General features: G+C 38.7%; 1 protein-coding gene and 1 long non-coding RNA gene across 5 annotated transcripts; one reads left to right on the top strand and one right to left on the bottom strand.

The window, feature by feature from the left end:
* Window positions 1-6,652: 6,652 nt before the first annotated feature.
* Window positions 6,653-7,536, top strand: LOC143876686 (uncharacterized). 2 transcript variants are annotated; one of them, XR_013250458.1, is made up of 4 exons: window positions 6,653-6,669; window positions 6,794-6,927; window positions 6,996-7,063; window positions 7,143-7,536. It is a non-coding gene; the product is annotated as an uncharacterized LOC143876686 (long non-coding RNA). The 2 variants fall into 2 exon arrangements; XR_013250457.1 differs by having other exon boundaries at window positions 6,666-6,927.
* Window positions 7,537-8,496: 960 nt separating this feature from the next.
* LOC143877606 (pre-mRNA cleavage complex 2 Pcf11-like protein) lies at window positions 8,497-24,783 on the bottom strand. 3 transcript variants are annotated; one of them, XM_077379750.1, is made up of 7 exons: window positions 23,685-24,783; window positions 16,256-16,357; window positions 14,175-14,435; window positions 12,341-12,463; window positions 11,446-12,018; window positions 9,400-11,025; window positions 8,497-9,212 (listed from the first exon to the last, which is right to left on the bottom strand). In XM_077379750.1, the coding sequence occupies exons 1-7, from the start codon at window positions 24,081-24,083 to the stop codon at window positions 9,195-9,197; spliced, it is 3,102 nt and encodes a 1,033-aa protein (XP_077235865.1). In that variant the 5' UTR covers window positions 24,084-24,783; the 3' UTR covers window positions 8,497-9,194. The 3 variants fall into 3 exon arrangements, with proteins under 3 accessions (XP_077235865.1, XP_077235866.1, XP_077235867.1); XM_077379751.1 differs by having other exon boundaries at window positions 11,446-12,009; window positions 23,685-24,778; XM_077379752.1 differs by having other exon boundaries at window positions 16,256-16,368; window positions 23,685-23,822.
* Window positions 24,784-25,212: the final 429 nt, after the last annotated feature.

Raw genomic sequence — 25,212 nt, 5'->3', positions numbered from 1 at the left:
GGCACATCTCCTGTAAAAAATGGGAACCCATTTCGCTCTTCTCTTTTGAAAGAGTAATCATCAACAGTCAAATAGGGGAAATTGAACGGGTGAAAGTTTCAAAATTTTGGGTGAATAACACCACTTCCTACTGTATTTACTCTTTTCGTCACGCCTTCTAGATTTCTTATTGACCTCGCTTTTCATTTTTTAACATTCACTTATTATTATTATTTTTTAGGTTTTCTTCCTATGAAATTCATATTGGAGGGTTAGGTCGGTGGGTAGAGAGATTGAAAAGAATTTTGCCTCTTTTTCAACGCTTCTATTTATTATTTAATTCAAAGAAAAATGTGTCAATACCTTATCAATTTTCAAATGCCTGCTTACAGGCAATAATTATTGTATTTTTATTTTGGCTACTGATATTGGCACTACCATTTTCCATAATCGCACGAACTCATCTTATCTTTTGTTATCTAAACAGATGTCAAAGGTTATAACAGTTCCCCCAGAGCGGTCAAAAGCTAATTAAAAGTGAAAAGACAAGATGGGTTCGTGCAATTATCAAAATATGCAGCCATTATTTTTCATGGTTTATTATCATTGTTATTATTGTTTTTTTGAGAAGTATTTTGTTATATAAATAAAAAAATAAGTGAGTGTTGGTGAGCATGCTCCACGATGGATCGGGGGGTTTGGTGGGAGATGGAAACGCATGACGAAAATGGTGCGGTAGGTGGGCATCCTTTCGTGAAAGCTACTGGTCTGATGACGTCCACGTTGCCTGATGACGTGGTACATTACTGGCCGTTCATCGCACTCCCACGCCATTTGACTCTTTTGGCCCTCTACTCATATTTCTTGCCGACGAATTGTTCTTTCTCGTCGTGGCGACACCAACACTTTAAAATCTAGAAGAAGCGTTAGAAGAAAGAAATCTTCCTCTTGTTACAATTCGCAAGATAATAGAGAAAGGGATGTTTTAATAACTGCACAAAAACCCTGCTTGTCTTTTCTCTTGTGAGACATTTTTTGGGAACTATTAACCTTTGACAACTAAAAGATAAGATGGGTTTTTAAATACTAAAAGACAAGATGGGTTAGTAAAAATATCAAAACATGGTTGTGCTGATATCATTTCCCTAAAAAAAAAAAAAAAAAACAAACTATCTATAGTCAATAAGAAAGTAAGGATTGCCAATGTCAAAAAAAAGTCGTCCCGTTATTGTTTACTCTGAGAATTTTGGCAAATCTGCTTTATTTGGGGACAAGACAATCAGGTAATGGGAAACGTATCTCTACTGAAGGTATCTTCTGATTTGAACAAAGTCCGGAAATATCATATACTGAAATCGACTCACAACGGCTTGCATTTTTCAAGACTTTCTAGGTGTAACCTTAACACGATCGAGACCCAAACCACACATTGTTAGATATGTAATATTTTTATTTTTTAAGTGGGTAAGATGGGATCCAACCTGTCATTATCTCAACGTTGTGATCCTTACGTCCTAGCCAACAGCTTCAGATCCTTGGCCTTAGGGTTTTAAATTTTTTTGATTTCTTAGTAGCCTTCTGAAAGTTATGGGAATGATACTATCATATGCACATGCATGGGAGCTTGGGCCACATAATTTAGACTCTCCATCTCGTGGGCCACATTGTCAAAACCCAATAATCGAAAAATCGCATTTGTAGGTTTATCCTAATTCTTCGATCCGCATGCAACCACCAATTGAAAAAAGAAGAAGATCTTTTCAAGCTATGGTATTTCTATAGTGAGGCGGATTGGATGAACGGTCTAGATCATATTTGTTGATTTCATGTGTCATTTGATATCGCTTTTTTCTCATATAAATGCATCTCATAGTGTCGCGTCTATGAAAATAAGACGACATTTTAATAGGGGAAATGATATATGCGCTAAGTGTGTTGATAAACATGCGTTCTACTTGTTTGTCGTGTAGTATTTAAAGGGATGAGAGTTCTCAAAAAGTGCTTAAAGCCCTTTAAATGCCGACGACAAACAAGTGGAGCGCATGTTTATCAAAACACTTGGGCGCAGATATCATTTCCCTTTAATAATTGAATCTTTGTTTTAGATGACGTCTGCTAAGCACAAGATGGTGTCATTATTAGTGAAGATATCGTTTGTAAAAAAACATATGAGCTTTTAAGCCGAAGCCTTTGTTTGTGGAATTTATGAGCTTTTAAGCCGAAGCCTTTGTTTGTTTAGTCCAATAATCAATTTTGTACTCAAAATTCAAAAACAAATAGGGCCTAAAATCGATTCTCACTCCTTTCCCAGTCTTTCCACCCGTTTTTGTATGTCTTTTTCCTATGAGTTCATTTACAAGAGAAGGCAAACGAAAGAGAGGTGGGAATGCAGGAAAACAGGGTGAAAACATAGTTTCCTTTAAACATTTATTCTTAAGAAAAGTTGCCTTAGAAGATGATAAACTCTTACTTAACAAAAGAGTCGAGGAATTGCTTGCGAAGACCAGTACTAGAAAATTTTTCTTAGAAAACAAGTACAAGTAATCGCAATTTTTTCTTGCACACCAAGTTGTTGGAAACACTTGGAGCCCAATCAAATAGGAAAACATATCCTTGCCCTGTTTGGATTGCCGGAATTTTCTGGAAAAGTATGGAAAGGAAAAATATTTATAAACCTTCCTACATTTTTACACTTAAAAAAACACAAATTGAACCAACCCAATTCAATTTTTAATTAGAGGGACCTACAATTTATGATAATATTCTTCTAAATCAACCACAATCATACCACTTCCCACTAAATTGTGGAAAGTTTTCTGTCAGAAATGTTTTTGTTGCAGTCCAAACAGGAACAAATTCCGAATTAATGTGTAAATGTTAGCATAATTTTCAGTGATAAATTAACAAGACTATACCATCTATAAAGGCAAAAGCTTCCAATGTCAATATTTTCCATTTGCTGTTGTGAATATTAATGAATTTAATTCAATTTTGTGTCCAATAATCATTTTTGGACTGGAAATGAACTCTCAAAATCAAAACCAATTTAATTATACCTATATTTTCAACGGATCTGATCACACAAACAAGGAAGAACTGGGGGCCATTCAGTGTCTCTAAGGAGTGTAAAAGTGACTTTCTTTGTGAAGTTATATTCGCCCCCTTTTGTTCCGTGGGCCAACCTTTCAGTGTATTTATGAGTTCACTTTTTACACTATAAGATCGTGGCCTGAGGAAGAAAAGGAAGCAAATATATCATTTCCCCTCTCTTCTGAGCATTTTACAAAGGGAAATGTTATCAGCACAAGCCCAGCTGTCTTTTCTTCTTTAATTGGCTTGTGAGAGCTTTTTTGGGAAATGTAATAACCTTTTAAACGTTCTTTAAATACTAAAAGACAAGATGGTTTGTGTTAATATCAAAATATGGTTGTGCTGATATTATTTCCCTCGACTAATTGCCTATTGGAAATGAGGAAAGTGTCTCTAGTCTCTCCCCTAGATAAGCTTATCTACTCCTCCCTTTAAAAAAACACAGTGGGCCCACGCTGTTTGGATGATCCAAAGCATTCATTTGATAGGTCCTAACATAGATAGGGTGTGCCCAAAAAATCAGCACCAAAGGGTCATCCTAGAACTTCGTTTTGTGGTGCCTTGTGGTACCCAGAATGGACACATATAAACGTCCATGCGTCCATTCTGGACACGGTGTGCCCAACAAATGAAGTTCTAGGATGATCCTTTGGTGCTGATTTTTTGGGCACACCCTATCTATGTTAGGACCTATCAAATGAATGCTTTGGATCATCCAAACAGCGTGGGCCCACTGTGTTTTTTTTAAAGGGAGGAGTAGATAAGCTTATCTAGGGGAGAGACTAGAGACACTTTCCTCATTGGAAATACCTTTTTCAAATATTTATAACTTTTGGGCTAAAGGATAGTTCGAAATGGCCCATCCACGATTGAGACTCATAGGCTAAGTGATTGAAGTTATGGTGCTAATGTCATGTAGGTGGGCCCAATAAAGAGTCTCTCATATTAAGTGAATCCAATACCATGATTTCCCTATCAAATTTGTATAACCCAATATATGTTAAAATGGTTTTAAAGTTCAATGAGTAATAATTCCAACGACTTTTTTGAACACAAAGCCAAAATTCAGGTCTTCAGCGCATCGTTTTCCTTCGTTTTTCTTATTATACTCGCGATTCAAATCATTAGATAGATTAAAAAATCAGAGATTTATGTCCTATATAGAATGATTTCTAGTAATTGAGACAAGAAAATTATTCCGTGTCACGGTTGGATGAAGATTGCCACTAAGCTAGTGGATTTAGCTTTGAGTGGGGTTTCACCTTGTGAAATTTATTGAGCTAAAGGTGCAAGGATTTGTTATAAAAACCTCATAAGAATGGGAGGGGCGATGCCAGAAATTTTGCACAAGGTTGGATGAAGATTGCCACTAAGTTAGTGGATTTAGCTTTGAGTGGGGGTTTCCCCTTGTGAAATTTATTGAGCTAAAGGTGCAATGATTTGTTATAAAACCTCATAAGAATGGGAGGGGCGATGCCAGAAATTTTGCACAAGGTTGGATGAAGATTGCCACTAAGTTAGTGGATTTAGCTTTGAGTGGGGGTTTCACCTTGTGAAATTTATTGAGCTAAAGGTGCAAGGATTTGCTATAAAACCTCATAAGAATGGGAGGGGCGATGCCAGAAATTTTGCGCAGGGGGGGGGGCAAAAATTATAGTAAAAAGATATTTTTTAGAAGGAAGGGATATAAAAATGGTAAAATTGAAAATTTAAACTTATTTTCTATCTTATGGATGTTTGGAAAGGGGGGCATATTTTAAAAAAAAAGAGTAAGTATAAAAAAATATTAAAAAATAAAGGTATATTTTTTTTCCCAAAAAATTAAGGGGGGCAATTGTCCCCCTTCCCTTTCAAGTGCCATCGCCCCTGAATGGGCCCTAATCCCCTATGGGTATTAGTTACCAGTTGAATGCTAAACTGAAGGGCACCCTTGCAAAAATCAGCCGCAAGGGCCCCCATTGGATTCATGGCATCAGCGTGCATTTATTATTCTTTTACATTTTTCACTGCTATTGGTGACGTGGGTACTATGGGGTGCCCATGCTGCTGGTTTTTGCTAGGGTGCCCTTCAATTAGAATTCCTCTAATTAAAATCAAGTATTGCCTAATGGTAATGGGAGGGAAAGATTACTCCCTCCATTGGAGAAAGTTAATTGTGATGTATTTCCCTGTTACAAAAGAAAAAAGAAAAAAGCAATAGGTGGGCCCTGGCCTGTTTGATGATCCTAACCATTCATCTGCTAGACCTGCTATGGCTAGTTCTTAGCTCAGGTTTTCTGCTTTTAGATTAGAGGTGATCTAGTATCCGTCCTCAGGACTATGTAATTCAGAAAATTTTGAACATCTGCCATATTTCTGTTTTCTGATTAATCTCAGCCATTCATATGATGTAAAAGGCTGATTTTGCTGCAATGGAGGTCCATCAAGGCTCATCCATATACATTTTCAAAAGCCCATCCCAAGGGCCACTCAACCCATATTGTTCTTGTTTCGATATAATTTCTTTGATTCAGTAGGGCCCGACCTCATTACGATTATATGATCCGCTTGATTAGTAGTGGGGCGTATGAAATCGAAAGCCAGTTGAACAATTTGGATCGAAAATGTGGGACCCACTTGCTATAGCTGTGCCCCACATTATATTTCAATGAGGTTGCACCCTCAGTCATGTGAGAATGAGTTTCTCTTTCTCCATCTTTCTTAGTACAATGGTGGCTCCAACAGGGATATTCAACATGAGGATACAAATCCTTAGCGAAGCTGTTCCTTCCTGGGGCTATCCTGCTCAGATAAGCTTATTTTGAAACTATTATTTTGTCAGCTGTCCACCGATTCTATCCTGGTCATCCTAATAGAGGATAGCAAGTCTATCCAAGGATAAAATACACCCCAACTTACTATTTAACAGACCCAACTTACTATTTAACAGTTCAGTGTAGCAAGCTGGCGTTTATTTTATTCTTGGATTGTTTACACCTATTTTTGAAATTAAGATAAGATCGAGGAGATGATTGAGTCCAGAGAAGGTCTTAATTTACTTTATCTTAGTTTTTACCTTAGTTTTAGTTATCTCAGTTTGTAACTGTAGCTAAGGATATGATTCTAGAAGGAAAAAAAAAAAGAATTCTAGAAGGGATTCACGATCGTTGGTGTGTTCTTACAGTCAGATTGGGATGAAATTACATTGTTTGATCATCGTGGTGGTAGATTAGGCAAGTTGGTTAAAGGAGGAACCTTGCTATATTAGGTACATAGATTAAATTAGTAACTAGATTACATTAGAATATTCTAGTATTATCTCTTTCCATGTTTATCATGATCTTCTTTCTATGTTAATTATAGGGGTGCAACTCGGGTTGGGTTGGGTCGGGTTGAGCTTTTGCTAGAAAATGAATAGGAATCAACCCGAAACCGACCTGATTTTAGGGTAGAAGCTCAACCCGAATTCCCAAAATTTGACCCGAGTTGCACCCCTTAATCATGTAAGTGGTCTATATAAGCACCATTGGTAAGAATGCTATTATATAGAAATGATATTCTTACATCCTTGATTCAAAACATATTATTGGCTGTCATAGGAATTTTGATATTTTTTACAAGGTAATTTTCATAGTTTTACATATATGGACATTTTGATCTTTTGAGTAAAAAAAAAATCTACCATGGGTACTTTGGTCTCAAGTTGATCTTCCCTCATTTCATCTATTTATATAACTATCTCTAGAACTCAGAACTGCACCACCACACTCTCCTTATTCCCTTAGAAATTCAAGTAAAAGCTTCTTTTTCGTCGCCCCCGGGCCCTACTGCTTTCTTTGTATTCCACAAGAGCTACACATCTCTCAAAACCAAAACAAGGTAAGGAAAGTAGTTTTCTTCTACATCTTCTTCTTTATTCATTTATGACTGCATTAACTTTGTTATAGGGAAGGAGGAGGTTAAAGATAATGGATTTTCTCAGTTGGGTCATTCAGAGGAAGACGATCCATGGAAGGTGAGATGGGTGTTTGCTTTCTTTTCTTTATTTTCTTTGTCCAAAATTTGTTTTTCATGATGTTTGGTAATTTTTGTAGCTAATGGACTTGGAGGATTATGATAATGGAGATGAGGTATGCTTGAAGAGGAGGATGGTTTCAGAGACTCTCTTCGAGTATGTCTACTCACACCCCAAAAAACCATAGAAATGAGAGTACAGGCTTTTATTTGGGGGGGTTTGTGTGGGGTGGGATGGGGGGTGATCATATCAATAACTAATCATCTAAAAGTTCTTTTTGGGTTATGCTTCTTATGTACTTCATCCCTAGTCCATAGACCCCTCAAGCTTTCATGTATAAGAATAAGTTAATACCAGGGAACTGTTTCTCAGATACTATGTCAATAACCATCACCAAAGCATGGGAGTCCTAGTCAGTGGTTATAGTTCTTGTATTTATGGCTCTACTATCTACAAGGTTCTATTTTCTTAAATTAGGCCTCCTTTTCCTTTTCTTCTCTTTTGGTGAGTTGGATAACAAAACTTTCTTATGTGAGTATTAGCCAAGGAATGGCACTAAGAAAAACCCTAGGAAAAAAAAAGTAGCTATCAATAAGTAGTTTGCTATGATTTGCAACATCTTTCTCTAGTGAGCCTGGGATCAAATATTAACCCTGATGATCAACAATCAATGTATGGCTTCCCCACGGGGAAATGTAGTAATCAAGACCACTTATCATTCTATACCATCAGCCCTCATTTATCTACTAGGTGGAACTCTGTACAGGCCTCGATGAAGCAAAAGCCCAAGTCATCTGATCAAGGTGTTCTCAACTAGCACCGTTTGGATAAAAAAAATCGGTGATCACGCCCACGTAGGGGTGTAAACGAGCTGAGCTGAGCCGAGCCGAGCTTGGCCAGGCTCGGCTCGGCTCGTTAAGCTCAAAAGCTCGGCTCGGTCAGGCTCGGCCAGGCTCACGAGCCTTATCTAGCTCGAATTATATTAATTTTACACCCCTCATCTTCCCTGGACAGCCCTATCTAGTGTTTTTTTTACTACTCTTTTTACACAAGGGGGTGGTCCAAGTAACAAATGGGGTTCCAAAAAAGAATTGACATATTTTGCCTCCCCCTTTCAGTGTATATATATATTTAAATATATTAAATTCTTAACGAGCCTTAACGAGCCGAGCCGAGCCTGGCCTAACTCGGGCTCAGCTCGGCTCTGCTCGTTAAGGATTCAAGCCGAGCTAGAGCGAGCTTCCGAGCCCGTGCCAAAATTGACACCCTTACGCCCACGAGGAAGAAATTGGACCAAATAAATGTCTTTTAGAAAGGGGTATTTAACAATGATACGTCAAATAATTAGTAAAAAAAAGTACATTTTGCACATCCCAATCAATCAAAGGGCCCAATTCAAGTGATTCAACTTAAATTAGTTGGGCTCACTTACATGGCAAATAAAAGGGTTATAGTCTCATTGATATTTAACTGATAAGTTTCTGCTGATGAAGGGGCAACGAGTATGAAAGTTTCAATGCTTAGTTTCTTGATGAAGAGAACTCAATACAAGGAAATACACAGAGGCTAGTACAACCATCTGGAACAAAACCTCAATAATCTCAATATAAGCATTTGACTTGCAAATTTACCTGCCATTTTACTCGATAAAAGATAAAAAAACATAGAAACAAAGCCCATTTTGAGGAAACATGATTTATGTTAGTATTAATGATACAAAGATGATCTTTATATTCTTGACGCACCCAAACGCAGAGCCAGCAGCACCATATGCACAGAATGAAAGAGCGCATTCTTGCCAATGAAGATCAGATGCGGGTTTTAAGCACAATGCACCATCACCAACGCAACTAAAACAAAACATAAGCAACAACATGCAAACCACATTAGAGAAGACAGCCAATAAGTAACCTTCCCTGTGCATCTATTTCTTTCAAAAATATGGCAGAGAAGAAAAGATATATATGGATCAGTGGGAGACTTGCTCCCTATTTTGGGGCACAACCCAATTAGCATGGGAAGCATGCACATGTAAACTGTTAAGAGTAAGACCCGGTCCCGCTGCTTCTGATTTTTAGGCTTGTGCCTGCATTACAAAGGAATAGGAATGGTGTGCATTCTCTTTAGAATATCAACCATCTGTGTAATCCTGCAGGAGAAAAAAAAATAGAAGGGCTAAATATCTAATCTTTGATCCATGAAAATGATTGAAGCCTACACTCTAAATAGGGCTTTTTTGGCTTCCCGTTTAGACTTAGTGTTACGGGTACCTAAGCAAACAAAGCATAAACGACTATGAATTGACTGGAGGACATTTAGAGAATATGGGACCCTACCACTTTATCATACTCAGCCACTTCGAAATCATCAAATAAACTTCTTGATATACAGTTGGCATGCACGATAGGACCCTGCACAGAACTCTCATCTGTGCCTCCCTCGCCAGCTTCCCCAGCCGGTATAGTCATATAAACTGCTCCTTTGTACATCCATTCATCCCTTTCAAGACTGAAAAAATCTTCAAATGTCTCTCCACATAAAACACATACACACTGTCTCTCATCTGCAGGGACCATGGGTTCACATTTCTCAGCTGTCTTGACCCACGCTTCCACATAAGTGGGAACAGGTTCAGATGGCGGTCCTACATTTCCACCCACCCAGATGCTCAAATCCACAAACCATTTCTGTGAAATTCCATTGCAACAACTTATCGCATACTTCTTTGAAGCATGCCAGTCCACGTGTCTATCGAGCTGCTCTTGAAGTTTGAACCGATTGCCGCACATGCTACATTGATGTGGAAGATCATCAAAGAGGGCACTTATTACTGATGGATGGAATTCACGGATAATTTCTGGCTTGAACTCGATGCCTATTAGGTCCTTAATCTCTCCTGTTGTGGCTTGAGAGAAGGAAGTGCCCTTTCGAGAAGACTCTGAGAAAGGAAGTTCATTCACAGAAGATGAGGGCGCCATGGCTGAGGCTGCTGAGCTTGATAAAACAGGCATTGGGGTGCTGATAGTAAGGCCGGTGCTCTGATTATGGAGCTTGGTGGATACAATAGGTGCACTAAGGGCTGGCAATTCTGTTGCGGGCCCCGATATTAAGCCTTTCGCAACTAATGAGCTCAGAAGATTTGAAAGTGGATTTGGGACAGCACTAGCTGTGCTTGACATTTGTGCTGATGAACCTACCAAGGACGACGGTGGTGGTGGGCCTGGTGGCAGTGGAGGCAGTACGGCTCTCGAAGGCTGTGTTGCAATGGCCGATACATTACCTCGAGAAGTTGTGCCTTGGACAGGAGGAGGTCCACTTGGTAGAGGTGGCTGAATATTCAAATTCGAAGGCATTGACAAGTCTGGGTAACTCAGGCTTGGAAAACTACTGGCGGCAGAATTAGTCAAGGGTAGTCCGCTCTTCATAATAGCAGCTAATAAACTACTGGTCCTAGATTGTCCCAGGACCTCAGCAGCAGCATTGTCTGAATTCCCTGTTCCAGGGTACCCTAGTATTTGGGGTTCCCTGAAAATTGGGGGTTGAGATGGTGGTTTCTGCATCTGACTACGTGATTGCTGATGTTGATGGGTTGATGAGGATGAAGGTGAATGGGGATGCTGGTGTGCAGATAAGGGTTCAGATGGTGATGCTGATCGCACAGGCAGCTGCTTTTGATGCCCAAACATTCCACTTGATTCCGAGACTGCATTTGCCACGGATCCAGAGCTTGAAGAGAGAGAACCTACAGATCGCCCCATATGCAATCCAGGTCCTTCCCTGCTTAAAGACGAACTCAGGTTCAAGACATCTATTGGGCGTGACACTTGTGATGGCCATACTGATGGGGCTCGATGCCCAAATGCAGCCAGCCCCCCGGATAATGAATCTGCGAAAGTTTCTCTAATCGCCCTTGACCCAATATCCGGTAGGCCACGAGGTGCTGGAAGGTGATCTTCAACCTCCTGCATGTGGAATGTAAATTAGCCTGCGAGATATACCAGCCTGACTAGCACAAATCAATTCCAAGCAATACAAATCATGTTTTTAAATTTTATCCGAAATGCCGAAATTTTGGGTTTCGGCCAGGGCCCGACAGCGAAAGTACATTGAATCGAAATGTTACATGATTTTCCTGAAATTTCCCCAAAATCCGAAATTAGGTTTTTCACCCTTGTTTACAAAATTTCTACCGAAATGTTGAAGATTTCCACCGAAATTACCAAAATTTTATACATTTCTGTGGATTTTTTTAAAAAAAAGAAATTTTGTCAGAATTTTACATGGTTTCAGCCGAAATTCCCCCCCAAACCGCTGAAACCGACACTGAAACCAATGTTTAAAACTTTGATACAAATCACACACGACGTTAAAGAGGAGAATACCCTTTCTGTTTGTAATGGAACTCCACCTTCACCACCAGCGGGTTTCTCCAACCTAGAAGTATTGAGTGTGTTCCACCGAGCATCTAGAAGTTCAGTTTCCGAGGGCATCCATTTGCCTCTTTGCGAGCTTACCGGCTCTTTTGCATCATCAGGATTCAACCCATCTTTCCTTGAATTATGAGTCCCTCCATGATCTGTCAATCTAGAGTTCATATCCTCCCACATGTACTCCTCTTCCTCAGAGTTCTTCCAGTTCCCTGATGTCCCTCTGCTACTTCTACTTGCAATGGCCTGTGCTGGATGCAGCTGGCTACTGGCTTGTGTGGATCTGTGTGGGCGGTGGTTTCCATACACATTAGGAATATCAAAACTATTTTTTTGTCCAACAGTGCTGTCTGCACTACCAGCACCATACCATGGTTTTTCAAGTCCTTGCTCTGCAATCCTCTCCCATGATTTTCCAATTTCTATGTCTGATTGGCGTTCATAATCTCCATATCCTGCATTGGGATTCCTATCAAGAATTGGCTCATTCAATTGCTCTCTTTGAGGACGCTGGACATTCTGCGAAAACTTTGAACTCAAATCAACATCCAACATGAAAGGATGCAGCAACATCAGTCTTACACCATGTTTGAAAGGTCAATTTCAGAAAGAGTGATCACATAAAGTAAATATCAAACAGTTAAATAACGGGGAATGTTATCAGCACAACCATGTTTTGATATGTGCACAAACCCAACTGTCTTTTCTTCTTTAATTGGCTCCTGAGAGTTCTTTGGGAAAAGTAATAACCTTTTGACAGCACTTAAAATTTTAAGACAAGATGGTTTGTGAAAATATCAAAATATGGATGTGCAGATATCATTTCCCTAAATAAATTGCATATCTGTACCTTAACAGGCAGATCTGTCCACGGCCTTGCACTACCACTAATAGCTGTTCTATCAAGCTTATCTCCATCATCAACCGAGACTGAGCCTGTACTCCCACTGTTGTCACTGCTTATTCCTTTTGACTTCATTACAGAAACCAAGGGAACAACCCAGAAAGTAAGTCTACAGATAGATAAATATGAAAAATTCACTGAGACAACAACAATCAAACAAGGGCCATATTGGGTAGTTAAACCATTTGCATTGCCATAGTTACGAACCTATGTATTTGTCTGTACCCATTTGAAACAGAAGCACAATGGCAAGAAGCAAAACATCATTCTTGAAACCAAAATATCAAAGATCTCAGACCAAGATTTGAGTACATTTCTTTGACTCGACAGTACATGCATGCTAACATTATAAAATAACACAAATAGGGAATAGCAATGCCATACACTTTTCGCATTACCCAAGAAAAGCAAGAGAAGACAACGATTGACAAAAGAAAGATGACTGCATTTTTTTTTTTGAAATGGGAGAAGATGACACCGCATTGAGGAAAGAAATTGTAATTTGTTCCAACAGCAAGTCCTACAATATATAAAGAATAAAATTGTCCTAGATGAGAAATTGAAGACAATAGCACTTCCATGGGAAAAGGAAGAAATTCGCTGCAATAAAGCTGATTGGCCACATAGAAGACCCAATCCCTTCCACATTACCCAGAAAATTGGACAGCATAAAATTTAGCTATGCTTCATGGAAGGGTAATCACCCTCAATAATCATACCGCATGTTGAATAGTTTTAAGTTAATGTTTAATAATATTGAAGTATAAATGATCAGATAACACCAACTCTAACAGCTTAAGGTTTTGGAGTAATCGGTTGTTTCACATGGTATCGGAGCTATAGGTTCTGGGTTCAAAACTCACAACTCATTGATATTAAATAATAATCCATGAAAAAAGGGGCCCACACGTGAGGGGGACTGGGGAGTACTGAAGTATAAATGATTCAATAACACCAACTCTAACAGCTTAATCTTTTGGAGTAATTGGTTGTTTCACAAATAATTCTTATTATGATATTGTTATGATGAGTTTTGGTTCTAGCTATATATCAATGTTTGATACAAGAGTTTTTTTTTTCCCTTCCAGTCGAATTGCGGTTAGCAGTGGTCTGATCCGGGTAAAAAATCACAAAGTTATACAGCAACTCGTAGGGATCAGGGGGATGGCAATGTAAGAGTTCAATGTTAATGATGAGGGAACATTTGGGAGCCGTGGGACAGAGAGCAGATCCAAGAGTAAGTAGCAGTTGGGGAGAGGGTGGGGGATTCATCTAAATTAATGTACTTATAAAGTTTCTTGTGTGGGACATTAGAGTCTTGGGTTCCTCTAATAAAAACACCTATGTGAAAGGGGTTTTGAAGATAAATAAGCGTTCAATCTTTTGTCTTAATAAAACAAAAATTGAAGGAATTTCCATGTCTAATCTTAGAGGACCATAAAAATCCATTTTACTGCTGTGTCAACGTGCATGTTGTGATAAGAAAATACAGGAGATGATTCCACTCGTCCAGCTCTTTTTTCACACGATCCATTTTGTCAGTCTTAAGTCTAAAATGGGCCACCCAGAAGCTGAAAAGGGAATATATGAGTGTGTTACATTGAGAGAGTTCCTTTCACATGTCCTAAGTTGAAAATCCAATGGAACATTAATTTCGTCAAGTGTCTAACTCTCAAAATCCAAAACCAAATGCTACTGCTACCTTAACCATGCTAAAAACTGCAATGTATAAGTACTTGGGATTTACACGGATGTAATTACATGTAGTACTTATACTTACCCTGGTAGTTTGTTGGAGACGCTGCCTTGCCTCTAAGTACTTGGGATTTACATGGATGCTGTGTGGCGGACGCTGTGACTGAGAATCAGGCCTAGATGTTGTGACTCCAGACGATGAACCATTGATGGCAGGAGGGAAGCCAAGTTCTTTCTCGATGATTTGAAGTGATGCAGGGGGGAAAACCCCTTTCCAAGTCCCAAAAAGATGCCGCATACCAGGATGTATTGAAGAATCAACCTGCCCATAAGCCTTGCAGAATACCTGGAAAAAGGAAAGCATTAATAGAGATTTCAAAATAGCCATAATAACTAAAAAAAAAACAAAACAAAACGTGAAGTAGCAGCTATACATAATTAAAGCACATCCTAATGAGGAATAACTTGAAGGAGCAAAAGAAAATCGAGGGACCGATTTGGAATAAAAAATGACTTGAAGTAAAACTTTAGGGCCCCCAGCGACTGGATGCTGTTAACGTCTTCCCTTTTTTTCAAAGGGTAATGAAAGAATTATTAAAAGAGAGAAGATACTACGAAGAGGTGACCAAGGAGGTCATAATACCACAACAACCAAAACAGAGGCAAAAACAAAACCAATGAACTCAAGAGGGTAATGCTGTCATACACTGAGCTCCTCCCTCCTAACCCCTCCTCCGTGAAAGAGTAAGGAACACAGTTATCCTCTCCTATAAAACACTTGTAAGGAAGCCTCCAAAGACACACAAATATCCAATATCTCCTCTATTGGTTAACCAGTCTACACGGAAATTTCCTAGCTTGAGAAGCCCAACTTATAACACTTCCAAAGTCTCCCATCACCAGCTAGATAAAGCCCACTTCAAACTTTGAAGTAGGGGAAGAACCTCCGCTTCAGCGGAACCCTTAACAAAAGCAGCCCCGAGAAAGAAGATCTAATGGCACTAACATGACCTCTTATTACCCCATTGATGCTTGTCGGCTCCAAGTAGCTAAACAAAGAGTCATCAAAGTTAAAGTTAAGATGATCGGGCTAAGGGGGATACCAAGAAGGTGATCTCCTGGAAAGCGAGAGTACGCGGTCTCTTCATCTAGAAATTAACTCTTTTTTCACTCTACCCCAATAAATATCGAGGCTTAGAATTTTATACTTAATTACCTCCAAATTGCAGCTTTTGTCATGAGAATATGTCATACTCTTTCCAAATCATCCACATGTGTCTAAAAAGGATAGATACCAAATAAATGTTATCTTCAATGGAAGGAAAGGAGCAAATCAAGCCTCGGTGAAAACATCAACAAAACTAGGAAATGGCACACTCACATCGAACAAAGAGATAATTTGACAGTACCAAAGCCATAAGCGAACGGGCAAAGCAAAATAAAAAGAGCGGGCCTCGATAGAGCCTAAATAAAACCAAGAAACGGCCAACTCACGTCAAGCAAAGAGAGAGTATGACACCAAAGCCCATACCATAAGCAAACAGGCAAAGTAGAAGATGGATAGTAGTTTCCTTGTCTTGACAACATACATCTGTTAGGGATGCACCAGCCTTGCGATTGATTGAGCGGGGCGGGGAGGTGCGAGATTAATGATCCACCATCAAAATCATATCCATCCAGCAACCCAACAAAAAGCAACAACTTTGGAAAGACCAGGGATAGACCACAATCTACAAGTAGAATAGATAGATTCACTACCCCCCTGCTCAAGAACCCTATAAAGGACCTAAGAGAGAAAACCCTATCAACTTACTTTCTATTTGAGCACAAGCACTAATATCCAAATCTGTTAGGTTTCAATGAAACAATGGGGGATCAAACAACCCTATTTAAGTATTCTATTTTTTTCAGTAAAGAATTACTTGATAACTTTCAAAAAAAAAAAAAGAAGTAAAGAATTACTTGATACAACATTTTTCGTATTCTTTATCTATTTTGTCCAGTGCAGAATTGCATGATATAGCATAGCCCTAACATATTATCTCCAATATTCCTTAAGATACATTGAAAATAGAGAAAAGCATAGATGTATTCTGAAAAATAGAATGATAATAAAAAGCATTCTTGAAGAATTATGCCAAGATGAATTAGATGGGGGATTCAAACCTCGGGTAGTTTGGCAGCAAAATATTTGATGTAATCTCTACCGATATTCTTCACAATGCTATCTAGAAGATAGAGGGATGGTAGCTTTTGCTCGCTAGGAACCTGCACATTAACTGTGACATCAGATAAAACACATCATAACCAAATTCTTCCAATAACCGCAGTAACAGATGAAATACCCTTAATGAACAAACCCCATGTCCGAATGCCAAATAAATTAATCTAATAAATACAGAAGAAGCAATTCTTGGGTGGATATAATAGAAGGAACAGACAGGAAATTCAACAATATCAAAATGAAGAAAAAAAAAAGTAACATCCAGCAATCATATATCAGCTGCTAACATATTTATTTCAAAGCAAAAATAAGTAAACACCAATTAGAAAATGATAAGTGAGAGCACCAAACAAAATTAACATTTCAGACTCCGAGAAAGCAAAGTTGGAACCGTGTAAAAAAAGCTATAATTTAGTTGACACTTTGAATTTATTGTGACACACTGACATGGATATCCACAAGTGCCGACACTCCTTTCAACAATTTTAAATGTACTGCTAGAAGTATCATACTTACCATTAAAAAAAGTGTCAACTTGATGTTAATGTGGGCGTGTCGACACATTTTTGTACCGTTTCAGAAGTGGAATTTTATTTTATTATTGAATATTGTGTTAATCTCTTTTGTTACTTGCTATTTTTTTATTATAAACTCTTTTATTACCTCTTCTTTAACAAACATTTATTGTTATATCCCCCCCTCCTTAAATCTAAAACCTTAAACAAACTCTTATTCCAATATTATATTCATCGTATCCTACTGGTCTATCATTATAAAAAATAAATAAAAATCCTACTGGTCTCCCTTTCTCATTGCATATTGGAGACGGAAAAGAACTAGATTAAATTGATGATTGTGTTGTTATTTGATTATCACATTTTTGTTTTAGATTATAGTTGATTAATCAAAAGATTTATTACTTCATTAAATGAATATCGTATTTATATTGTTGCAAATTATGATAGTAATCAGTAATTTTATATGTATGTACTTGTAAGGGCATGTCGCCATTTCTAGATTTTTAGGGGTTGCCATGTTAGACACCTTGTATCCGTGACAAAACTCGACACACAAATCAACAGAGTTCGTGTGGGCCCCAAGCCTATGATAGGCACCTAGGGCATAAGGATCAAAAGTCCACAAAGGCCTTGGGGGTGTCGAGCCAAGAAAGAAGGATAGCACTTTAGGAATTGCCATGTCAACAACCTTGTATCCGTGTAGAAACTCGACACATGAATCCATGTCCACAAATCATGATTATATATACTTTCTATTTTAACTGTGTCCCGGTTTCTAAATTTTAGGTGCTTGTGTCCGACCCTATGTGTCCGTGCTGACACGCAACATTTGTGTCCGTGTCCACAAACCATAGAATAAAAGCATTCCACTCCATTGTGGTAATGAAAGTTACAGGTTATGACTCCTGACCATAGTTATAAATTTCGTTTCGTTTCGTCCATTTCGGACGAAACGTTTCGGTTCCGTTCTGAAAACGGAACGAAATCCCCAAAATTTCGTTTCGGTCGAAATTTCAGGTAATTTCGTCCGAAATGGATGAAATTTTCAATTTCGTCCAAAAAAGCCTATAACGGCTAGTTTGACTGAAATTCGCAGAAATTACCTCAATTCCAGTGCAACGGCTCTTTTGGATTTTTGACAATTTTAGCCTCAAAATGTGACCGTTTATACCTGTTGGGAAGGGTATTTTAGTCATTTTTACTTGCACAATCAATAAAAAACTCTATAAATAGCCTTTTCCCTACCTTCTTCTCCTCCACCTTCACATAACTACATAAGTGATTCTCCTTCTCTTCTCTACTTTCACTTACACTATCTATTCTACTAAATTTCCTACAAGTCTACACTCTTCTTCAGCTCAATTCAAGTCCATTTTGGAGCAAAGGGAAGGCCTACCTTTTAACTTACAACTACAAGAACTATTTCCAAAGGCTTACAAATTACAAATTACAAATTACACTACAAATTTCAAGTGAAGGCTTACAAGTTACACTACAAATTTCAAGTGAGTGAAGGCTAATATTATCTTATTCTCTTCAACTCAAGTTCAACTTCAAGGTTCTCTTTATTTCTTTCCATTTCCTTTCTTTCATTTCAATTTTATTTCTTACTTCATTTGTCCCCTTCTACTTCATTTTTTTTGTAATTTGTTTCCATTTCCTTTCTTCTAATTCATTTCCCCCCTTCTTCTACTTCATTTCAGAATGAGTGGGTCGGGACCTTCTGGAGGATCATCCTCTATAGGTTCGACACCCGCTGGATTGGATGACCCAGCATGGGCTTACGGTACATTGGTTCCAGGTCAAGAAAATAAAGTAACTTGCATATTCTGTGGCAAAGTCATATCAGGTGGAGATATAACCTGCTTGAAAGAACATTTAGCGGCTGTTCCTGGTGAGGTAGCATCACGCAAAAAAGTGACTGAAGATGTAAAATACTGAATGAAGCAACTTTTAGATGCAAAGAAAAAAGAAAGGGCTAGGATGAGCGTATCCAGAGCAGAGGTTGGAGGTTTTTATGGCACACCAGACGAAGAAGAAGAGCAGGATGATGAAGAAGACATTGGCATTACACAATTGTCTCAGCGAAAGGGTAAGGAAGTTCTTGTAGAACCGAGTGGTACAAAAAGGAAGAAAAAGCGAATCACAGGAGGGATAAGGAATTTCTTTGCACCACGAACAACCCCGAGAGCCCAGCCAAGCATTAAAAGTGCTTTGGCTAACAAAGAAACAGTGGATAGAGCAGACATGGCGGTTGGCATGCTTTGCTACGATGCCAATCTCCCTTTTCAACGTTGTCAATTCACCATTCTGGCAACCTATGTTTGATGCTGTGAATGCCGTGGGTTCGGGTTATAGGGCACCTACTTATCATGCTTCAAGGAATTCCATTTTGAAGATACAATGGATGAGGTAAACAACTGCTTGGAGGAGATTAAGATGTCGTCATGGAGATACAATGGCAGTAGCATTATGACAGATGGATGAACAGACACCAAACAACGTTCCCTAATCAACTTTTAGGTGTAATGCCCTAAAGGAGTCATATTCCTCAAATCCGTTGATGCATCTGGCATAGTGAAGAATGCCGATGAATTATTCAATATCTTTGAAAAGATTGTCGCAGAGGTGAATCCGGAATATGTGGTGCAGTTTGTGACTGACAGTGAGCCAAGTTATAAAGCTGCTGGGAAAAGACTAAAAGCCAAATATGGTACATTCTTTTGGACTCCGTGCACAACCCATTGCTTAGGTCTCATTTTGGAGCATCTGTGCAAACCGAGTGTATTTCCTCACATAGCAAGCATAATTGAGAGGGCTCGGACGACTGCAAAGTTCATCTACAACCACGGAGGCCTCTTGAATTTGATGAGGAAAAAGTTCACAGGTGGGAAGGAGTTGTGCCATCCTGCTTCTACCAGATTTGCTACAAATTTCATTAGCATACAAAGTCTGGTGTTGAATCGGAAAGCACTTCAGCAGATGTTCGTGTCTGATGAGTATAGTACTAGTAGGTTTGTCCAACACCCACTGAGTGAAGGGGTAGTTAGTATTGTATTGGACAAATCTTTTTGGGACCAATGCAAGTACATTCTAAACATCAGTGAGCCTTTAGTGAGTGCTACGTTTGGTAGATCGGCAGGACAAACCGACGATTGGTTATCTATATGAGGTCATGGATAGGGTCAAAGAGAACATCAAAGAGATGTTGAAGAAAAAATCAGATTACATGCCCATCTGGAGGATCATCGACCAAAAATGGGATAGGCAACTCCACAGTCCCCTCCGTGCAGCAAGATATTTTCTTAACCCTGCTCTCTTTTTCACTCCTACCTTCTCTAGGCACAGTGAAGTAACCAGAGGCTTGCTGGCATGCATCACTCGACTGGTAACCCTGCTCTCTTTTTCACTCCTACCTTCTCTAGGCACAGTGAAGTAACCAGAGGCTTGCTGGCATGCATCACTCGACTGGTACCTGATAAAGCTACACAAGACCTCATCATTAATCAAATTGAGAATTATCGAGAGGCTAAGGGTATGTTTGGAATGAAGCTTGCAATTCGCAACTGAACGAAATTGGGAGCAGGTATATTTGAGTTGTTTGTTTAATTAAGTATAATTCATTTTAACTTTCAGTTTCTCAGCAAATAATGCTTTACTATTTGTTACTTTATAGTTGCATGGTGGAATCAATTCAGAGGTGACGTGGAAGAATTACAGAGCTTTGCGATCAGAATCCTCAGTCATACCTGCACTGCGACTGGATGTGAAAGGAACTGGAGCACTTTCGAACACATTCACTCCGCAAAGAGAAATAGGTTGGAGCACCAGAGATTGGATGACTTGGTCCATTACAACCTTAAGTTTCGGCAAAGTTATACAACGTAATATAATGTTTTCAACTCTCACCTCATCACTTTAAGCTTTTAAGTTTAAGTGTTTAACCTTTGACATTAAACTTAAATGTTTTCCTTTTCAGGGACTTGTTGAGGAAATCATCTACCACTAGTGACCCTTTGAGCATTAGACCATCTGGATGTTATGATGGATTGGATTGCGGAAGAAGATGTCATTTTCACGCCGGAAGACATTGGGTGGAAAATTTTTGAAGCACTTACTACTATGGTTGGGGCTGGGGCCGGGGACGACGGTGATCACTTTGTCATGCCTCTTGAAGAAGACGTCCCTACTGGTGGTCCAGGTGGTGATGGCGGCGGCGACGACGACGAAAAAGACGACATTGAGTATGATCATCCGGGTCCGGGTTATGATGACTAAGAGTTGTTGCTACTAGCTATTGTCTATCTTTCACTTTCATGTATTTTTTTTTTATGTTCTTCTATGTATCAGACTATCAGTTGGACTTGTGCAAGACTTTAAGTGTTTAAGTAAGGAATATGCCTTTTGGGACACATATTTTGGACTATTTGTTAGTTTTTTTTATCCCTTTTCTATTGATTTTTTATTTTTTTTGGATTTTTCTCTTCTTTTTTTTTTTGTGTGACGGAAAAGTTTCGACCGAAATGCACCGAAAATGACCGAAATCCCACCGAAATTTCATTTCGGTAGCTAAAACGAAATGGCCGCCAAAACGAAATGGCCAACTATGCTCCTAACACATTTATTTACCCACATGAAGACGCCTCGAATGATCGGACCCTTATCTAGGAATTGTGCCTCTCAGAAATAGCAATAAGTGCCTCTCAGAAATAGCAATAACTATAAAGATTTGGTTGACGCAGCAACTATAAAGATTTGGTTGACGCAGCAACCATAAAGATTTGGTTGAAGCAGCCTACTAGAGAATGCCATTGAAAACTAAATTTCTCAATGCTACAATAGACTTCTCCACTCCCTTGAAGATTCTTCAATTTTGCAACACAACACATTGAGTCATGGACATTAACTAAAGACAACTAGACACAATCTGGATACATCTTGGATAACACAATTAATATTTAAGTATTTGGATACAGATTTAGTTTCTTAAGCGTGTGAGTACCAAGAACAATGTGAAACATGAAAACGTATCATTAGTATCAAGGTTCTGAAAATCGGAATCGAATCTTAAATCGTAACAGGGTTCGAATCGTAAATCGGATCGTAAATCGTAAGATTTTTTCAGATTTATATATATAAATGAGAAAAAATATTAAAAACTATAAAAAGGTAAAAAATAAGAATAAAATGAGTAATTATCTATTTTCCATTTGAAACTATTAAATTAAATTTAAAATTTCATGATTAGTAATCCGAAGCACAAACCATATTCATCACACAATAAATTACAAAACAAAGCACAAACTATATTCATCATATAATAAATCATTATATAATTTATCACAACAGTAAACAAAGACATACTCAAATCTATAATAATCATCATGTAAAGAAATGTCAGCAGTAAACAAAGTATTTTGAAATGATTTTCATTTTGAAATCACAATAAGTTCTCAAAATTCAAAACAGACAGAATCATAAAAATCGTAAAAATCGCACGATTCAAAGTAGAATCGTACTTGAATCGTAAGATTTTTTCGAAAAAAGATTCTATGTCCGATTTGAATCGTTGAATCCACGAATCGATTTGAATCGTAAGATTCAAATCGTAAATCATAAGATTTTAACAACAGAGATTAGTATGACTATGACCAGTTCATTTCATAAAAAGAAAATGTAGAGAAAAGCAACACAAGTACACCAATTTTAAATGATAAGCATCCAAGTTCACACCTCAAATACACTTTAGTGGTGCATCGTGCCTCTTGTTTACGTCTTGAGGTGCTGACCATAGGCCAATAATTATAAAAAAGCATAGTTTCAAAAATCCCCCGCATCATCATGGACTCCCCCGAGTCGACTCCCTTTTACCTTGGCTGTGTTCTAGTCCGAGTCCGCATTTTTTCCTATAAAGTCAATCAAAACTCCTTTGACTCTCAGCTACGATGACCACGTTAACCTAGTACTAAGTTGCCTCAACTGAGTACTTGACAGCGGTGTGCCGAGTCAACTAGGATTTGCTTTGGCCGTGTTTTAAAACAGTGGTACAAAGAGCTGGCCTCTGTTATCTAAACTGGTGAAAAAGCAGTAGTGGATGCAGCAGAGCAAGCAGCAAAGCAAGCAGCAGCAAAAAGTAGAAAAGAGGTTATATTGAGTTTCAAAGTGTCTGGGAATCATGGGATTCCAAAGAGGGGCACTAGCATATCGCAATTAGAACCGTGCAACTATAGTACCAACTTCAACATGACAAATCAATGTCATCACCGCCATAGTTTACTCAACTCAAGTCAACTAAGCTTTTGTCCCAAACTAGTTGGGGTCGGCTAATGAATCCTTTAGAAAATTTTCAATGTCATCACCACCATAGTTTAGTACATGTAAAGTTAGCCGTTAAGGTTTTCGCAACACCGTGCATCACTACAAGACAACTCACGGCCCAGTATAGACATCGAATTGAATCAGACAAAATTCCAAGCTCACTTCTCAAGTCAGAGTCGAAACTTAATACCCAGTCAAGGAAAAGTTAGACAATATATTCTTTACTTCTTCTTATCACTGATAGAGATAACCTGAGTATCAAGGTCCGATACTTCAATAAACAACAAACCCAATGAGTTAAATAGCAACTTCCATTGCAATCTAAATATTGAAATCGCACAGAATTAATTACCCACACAAATCATGGATCAAAGCACTTCTCTGCAACATCAATAACTTTATTTTTTTCATTTATGTTTCTCCATTCCTTTTTTCCCCCAACAAAGATGAGTCCATGACAGGGATTAAAATAAAATGACAATATAAATTATGGATTTACAGGGCAATACAGTGATCGAAACCGAATTCAATTCACCTCGAGAATGTTTGCACAAACGGCGGCAACGATCGACTTGGCAGAGTGAAGATTCTCTCCGGCAATGATTGTAAGATTGGTAATGATCGGCTTCGAATTGAAAGTGAGCTCGGCAAGAGCGGTCTTATACTGTGTAACAAGCTCCTGATGGGACTGCTGATAAGCGCCTCGAGCCGAGTCCTCTCTCCCCACTTCTCTGTCTCTCTCCTCTGCCCTAACCCTAGAAATCAGTGGCCCTCCGCCGCCACCCATAGGAACACGCTGTGGAAACGGGCGGTCTGGATCGATGATTGCACTATTGTTGGAATTGTGAAGATTCGGTTCGGCTTCTTGTACCAATCTTGGCTTTTTTAGACCCGGTTCTCTTGCCCTAGCCAGGGATCTACCAGAGCTCTTCATTTTACTATCCAATACCAAAAAAAAATAAAAATCTAGCCCTAGCCCTAACCCTAACCCTAACCCTAATGGACTGTATGATTACAACATCAGAGAATAAAAAAATCAATAAAATATCTTAAGCGGGATCGGATTTCAGAAATCTGAAACCCTAAAAACCCTAACGGAAACGATTTACATAGGGAGAGAGAGCTCATGGGAGAGCACTAGAGCAAAAGTTTCGCCTTTGAAGTGTTTACGAGAGGGAGAGGGGCAGGTTCTGTAATTTGGAGAGGATATATGGGCGAGTTGAATAGAGTGAGGGACAGTGTTGGAATTAGCTGTGCATGAATCTATGTTTGAATCGAAGGCAGCTGAGAAGAAGCGAGAAGGCGTTTTCTTTGTTATTTTTTTTTTAATTCTCCCGACCGCCAAAAAACAACAACGGGGTTAGAGGTGCATGGTAATTCCCGTTTAGGGCTTTATATTCCAAAGTTTACCAAAATACCCCGCTCCTCTCTTTCGGAGTGTATATTACTGCCACCGGATTTGAGAAAAACTACCGAAAATGCCATTGGAGCTCGGATTCTTGGGTACTAGGAAAATGAATGAATGGATGAATGGCATTGGATAGCTTATGGGGAGGGTGGGAGATGAAGAGCAGGAGAGGGTAAGCAGTGACTAAAAACAGGAAAAAATAAATTGTATTTTGATTAGAGCCTTTTGTTCTCTTATTTTTCAACCTTTTCTCACCCTCTCCTGATTCATGCCCTTCCTAGTCTCTCTTTGTCCCACGCCCTAGCATTCTCTCACCACTTATAAACTAAAATTCCATGGAAAAAATTTTCATGTTAGCCAAACATGGTCTTAGAGGTTGTTCAATGATCGAATCAGGCGGGATTTAATTTCTCTTTTATTAGTAGTAACTTTTTTATTGTGAGAAATTTCTCTTTTTTATTCTCTCACCACTTATAACTTTCAAATTAACCTTTGGAAATCACCACACTTCTTGTGAGAAATGTGGTTTAAGGAATGCAAATTCAAGCTCCTACCGATAATAAAACCCACTTTTTTTTTTTTTGCCATGTTTAGAAAGAGAGAAACGAAAGTATTGGAATCAGGATGGTTTAATTTCATTGAAGCAAAGTTCATA

This window comes from Tasmannia lanceolata, unplaced genomic scaffold, assembly GCF_043159265.1.
Source record: "Tasmannia lanceolata isolate RefF3 unplaced genomic scaffold, GAP_Taslan_0.1 ptg000005l, whole genome shotgun sequence".
NCBI lineage: Eukaryota > Viridiplantae > Streptophyta > Magnoliopsida > Canellales > Winteraceae > Tasmannia > Tasmannia lanceolata.
Note: the sequence above shows the minus strand (reverse complement) of the source record. Positions and strands in the feature narration are given on the sequence as shown.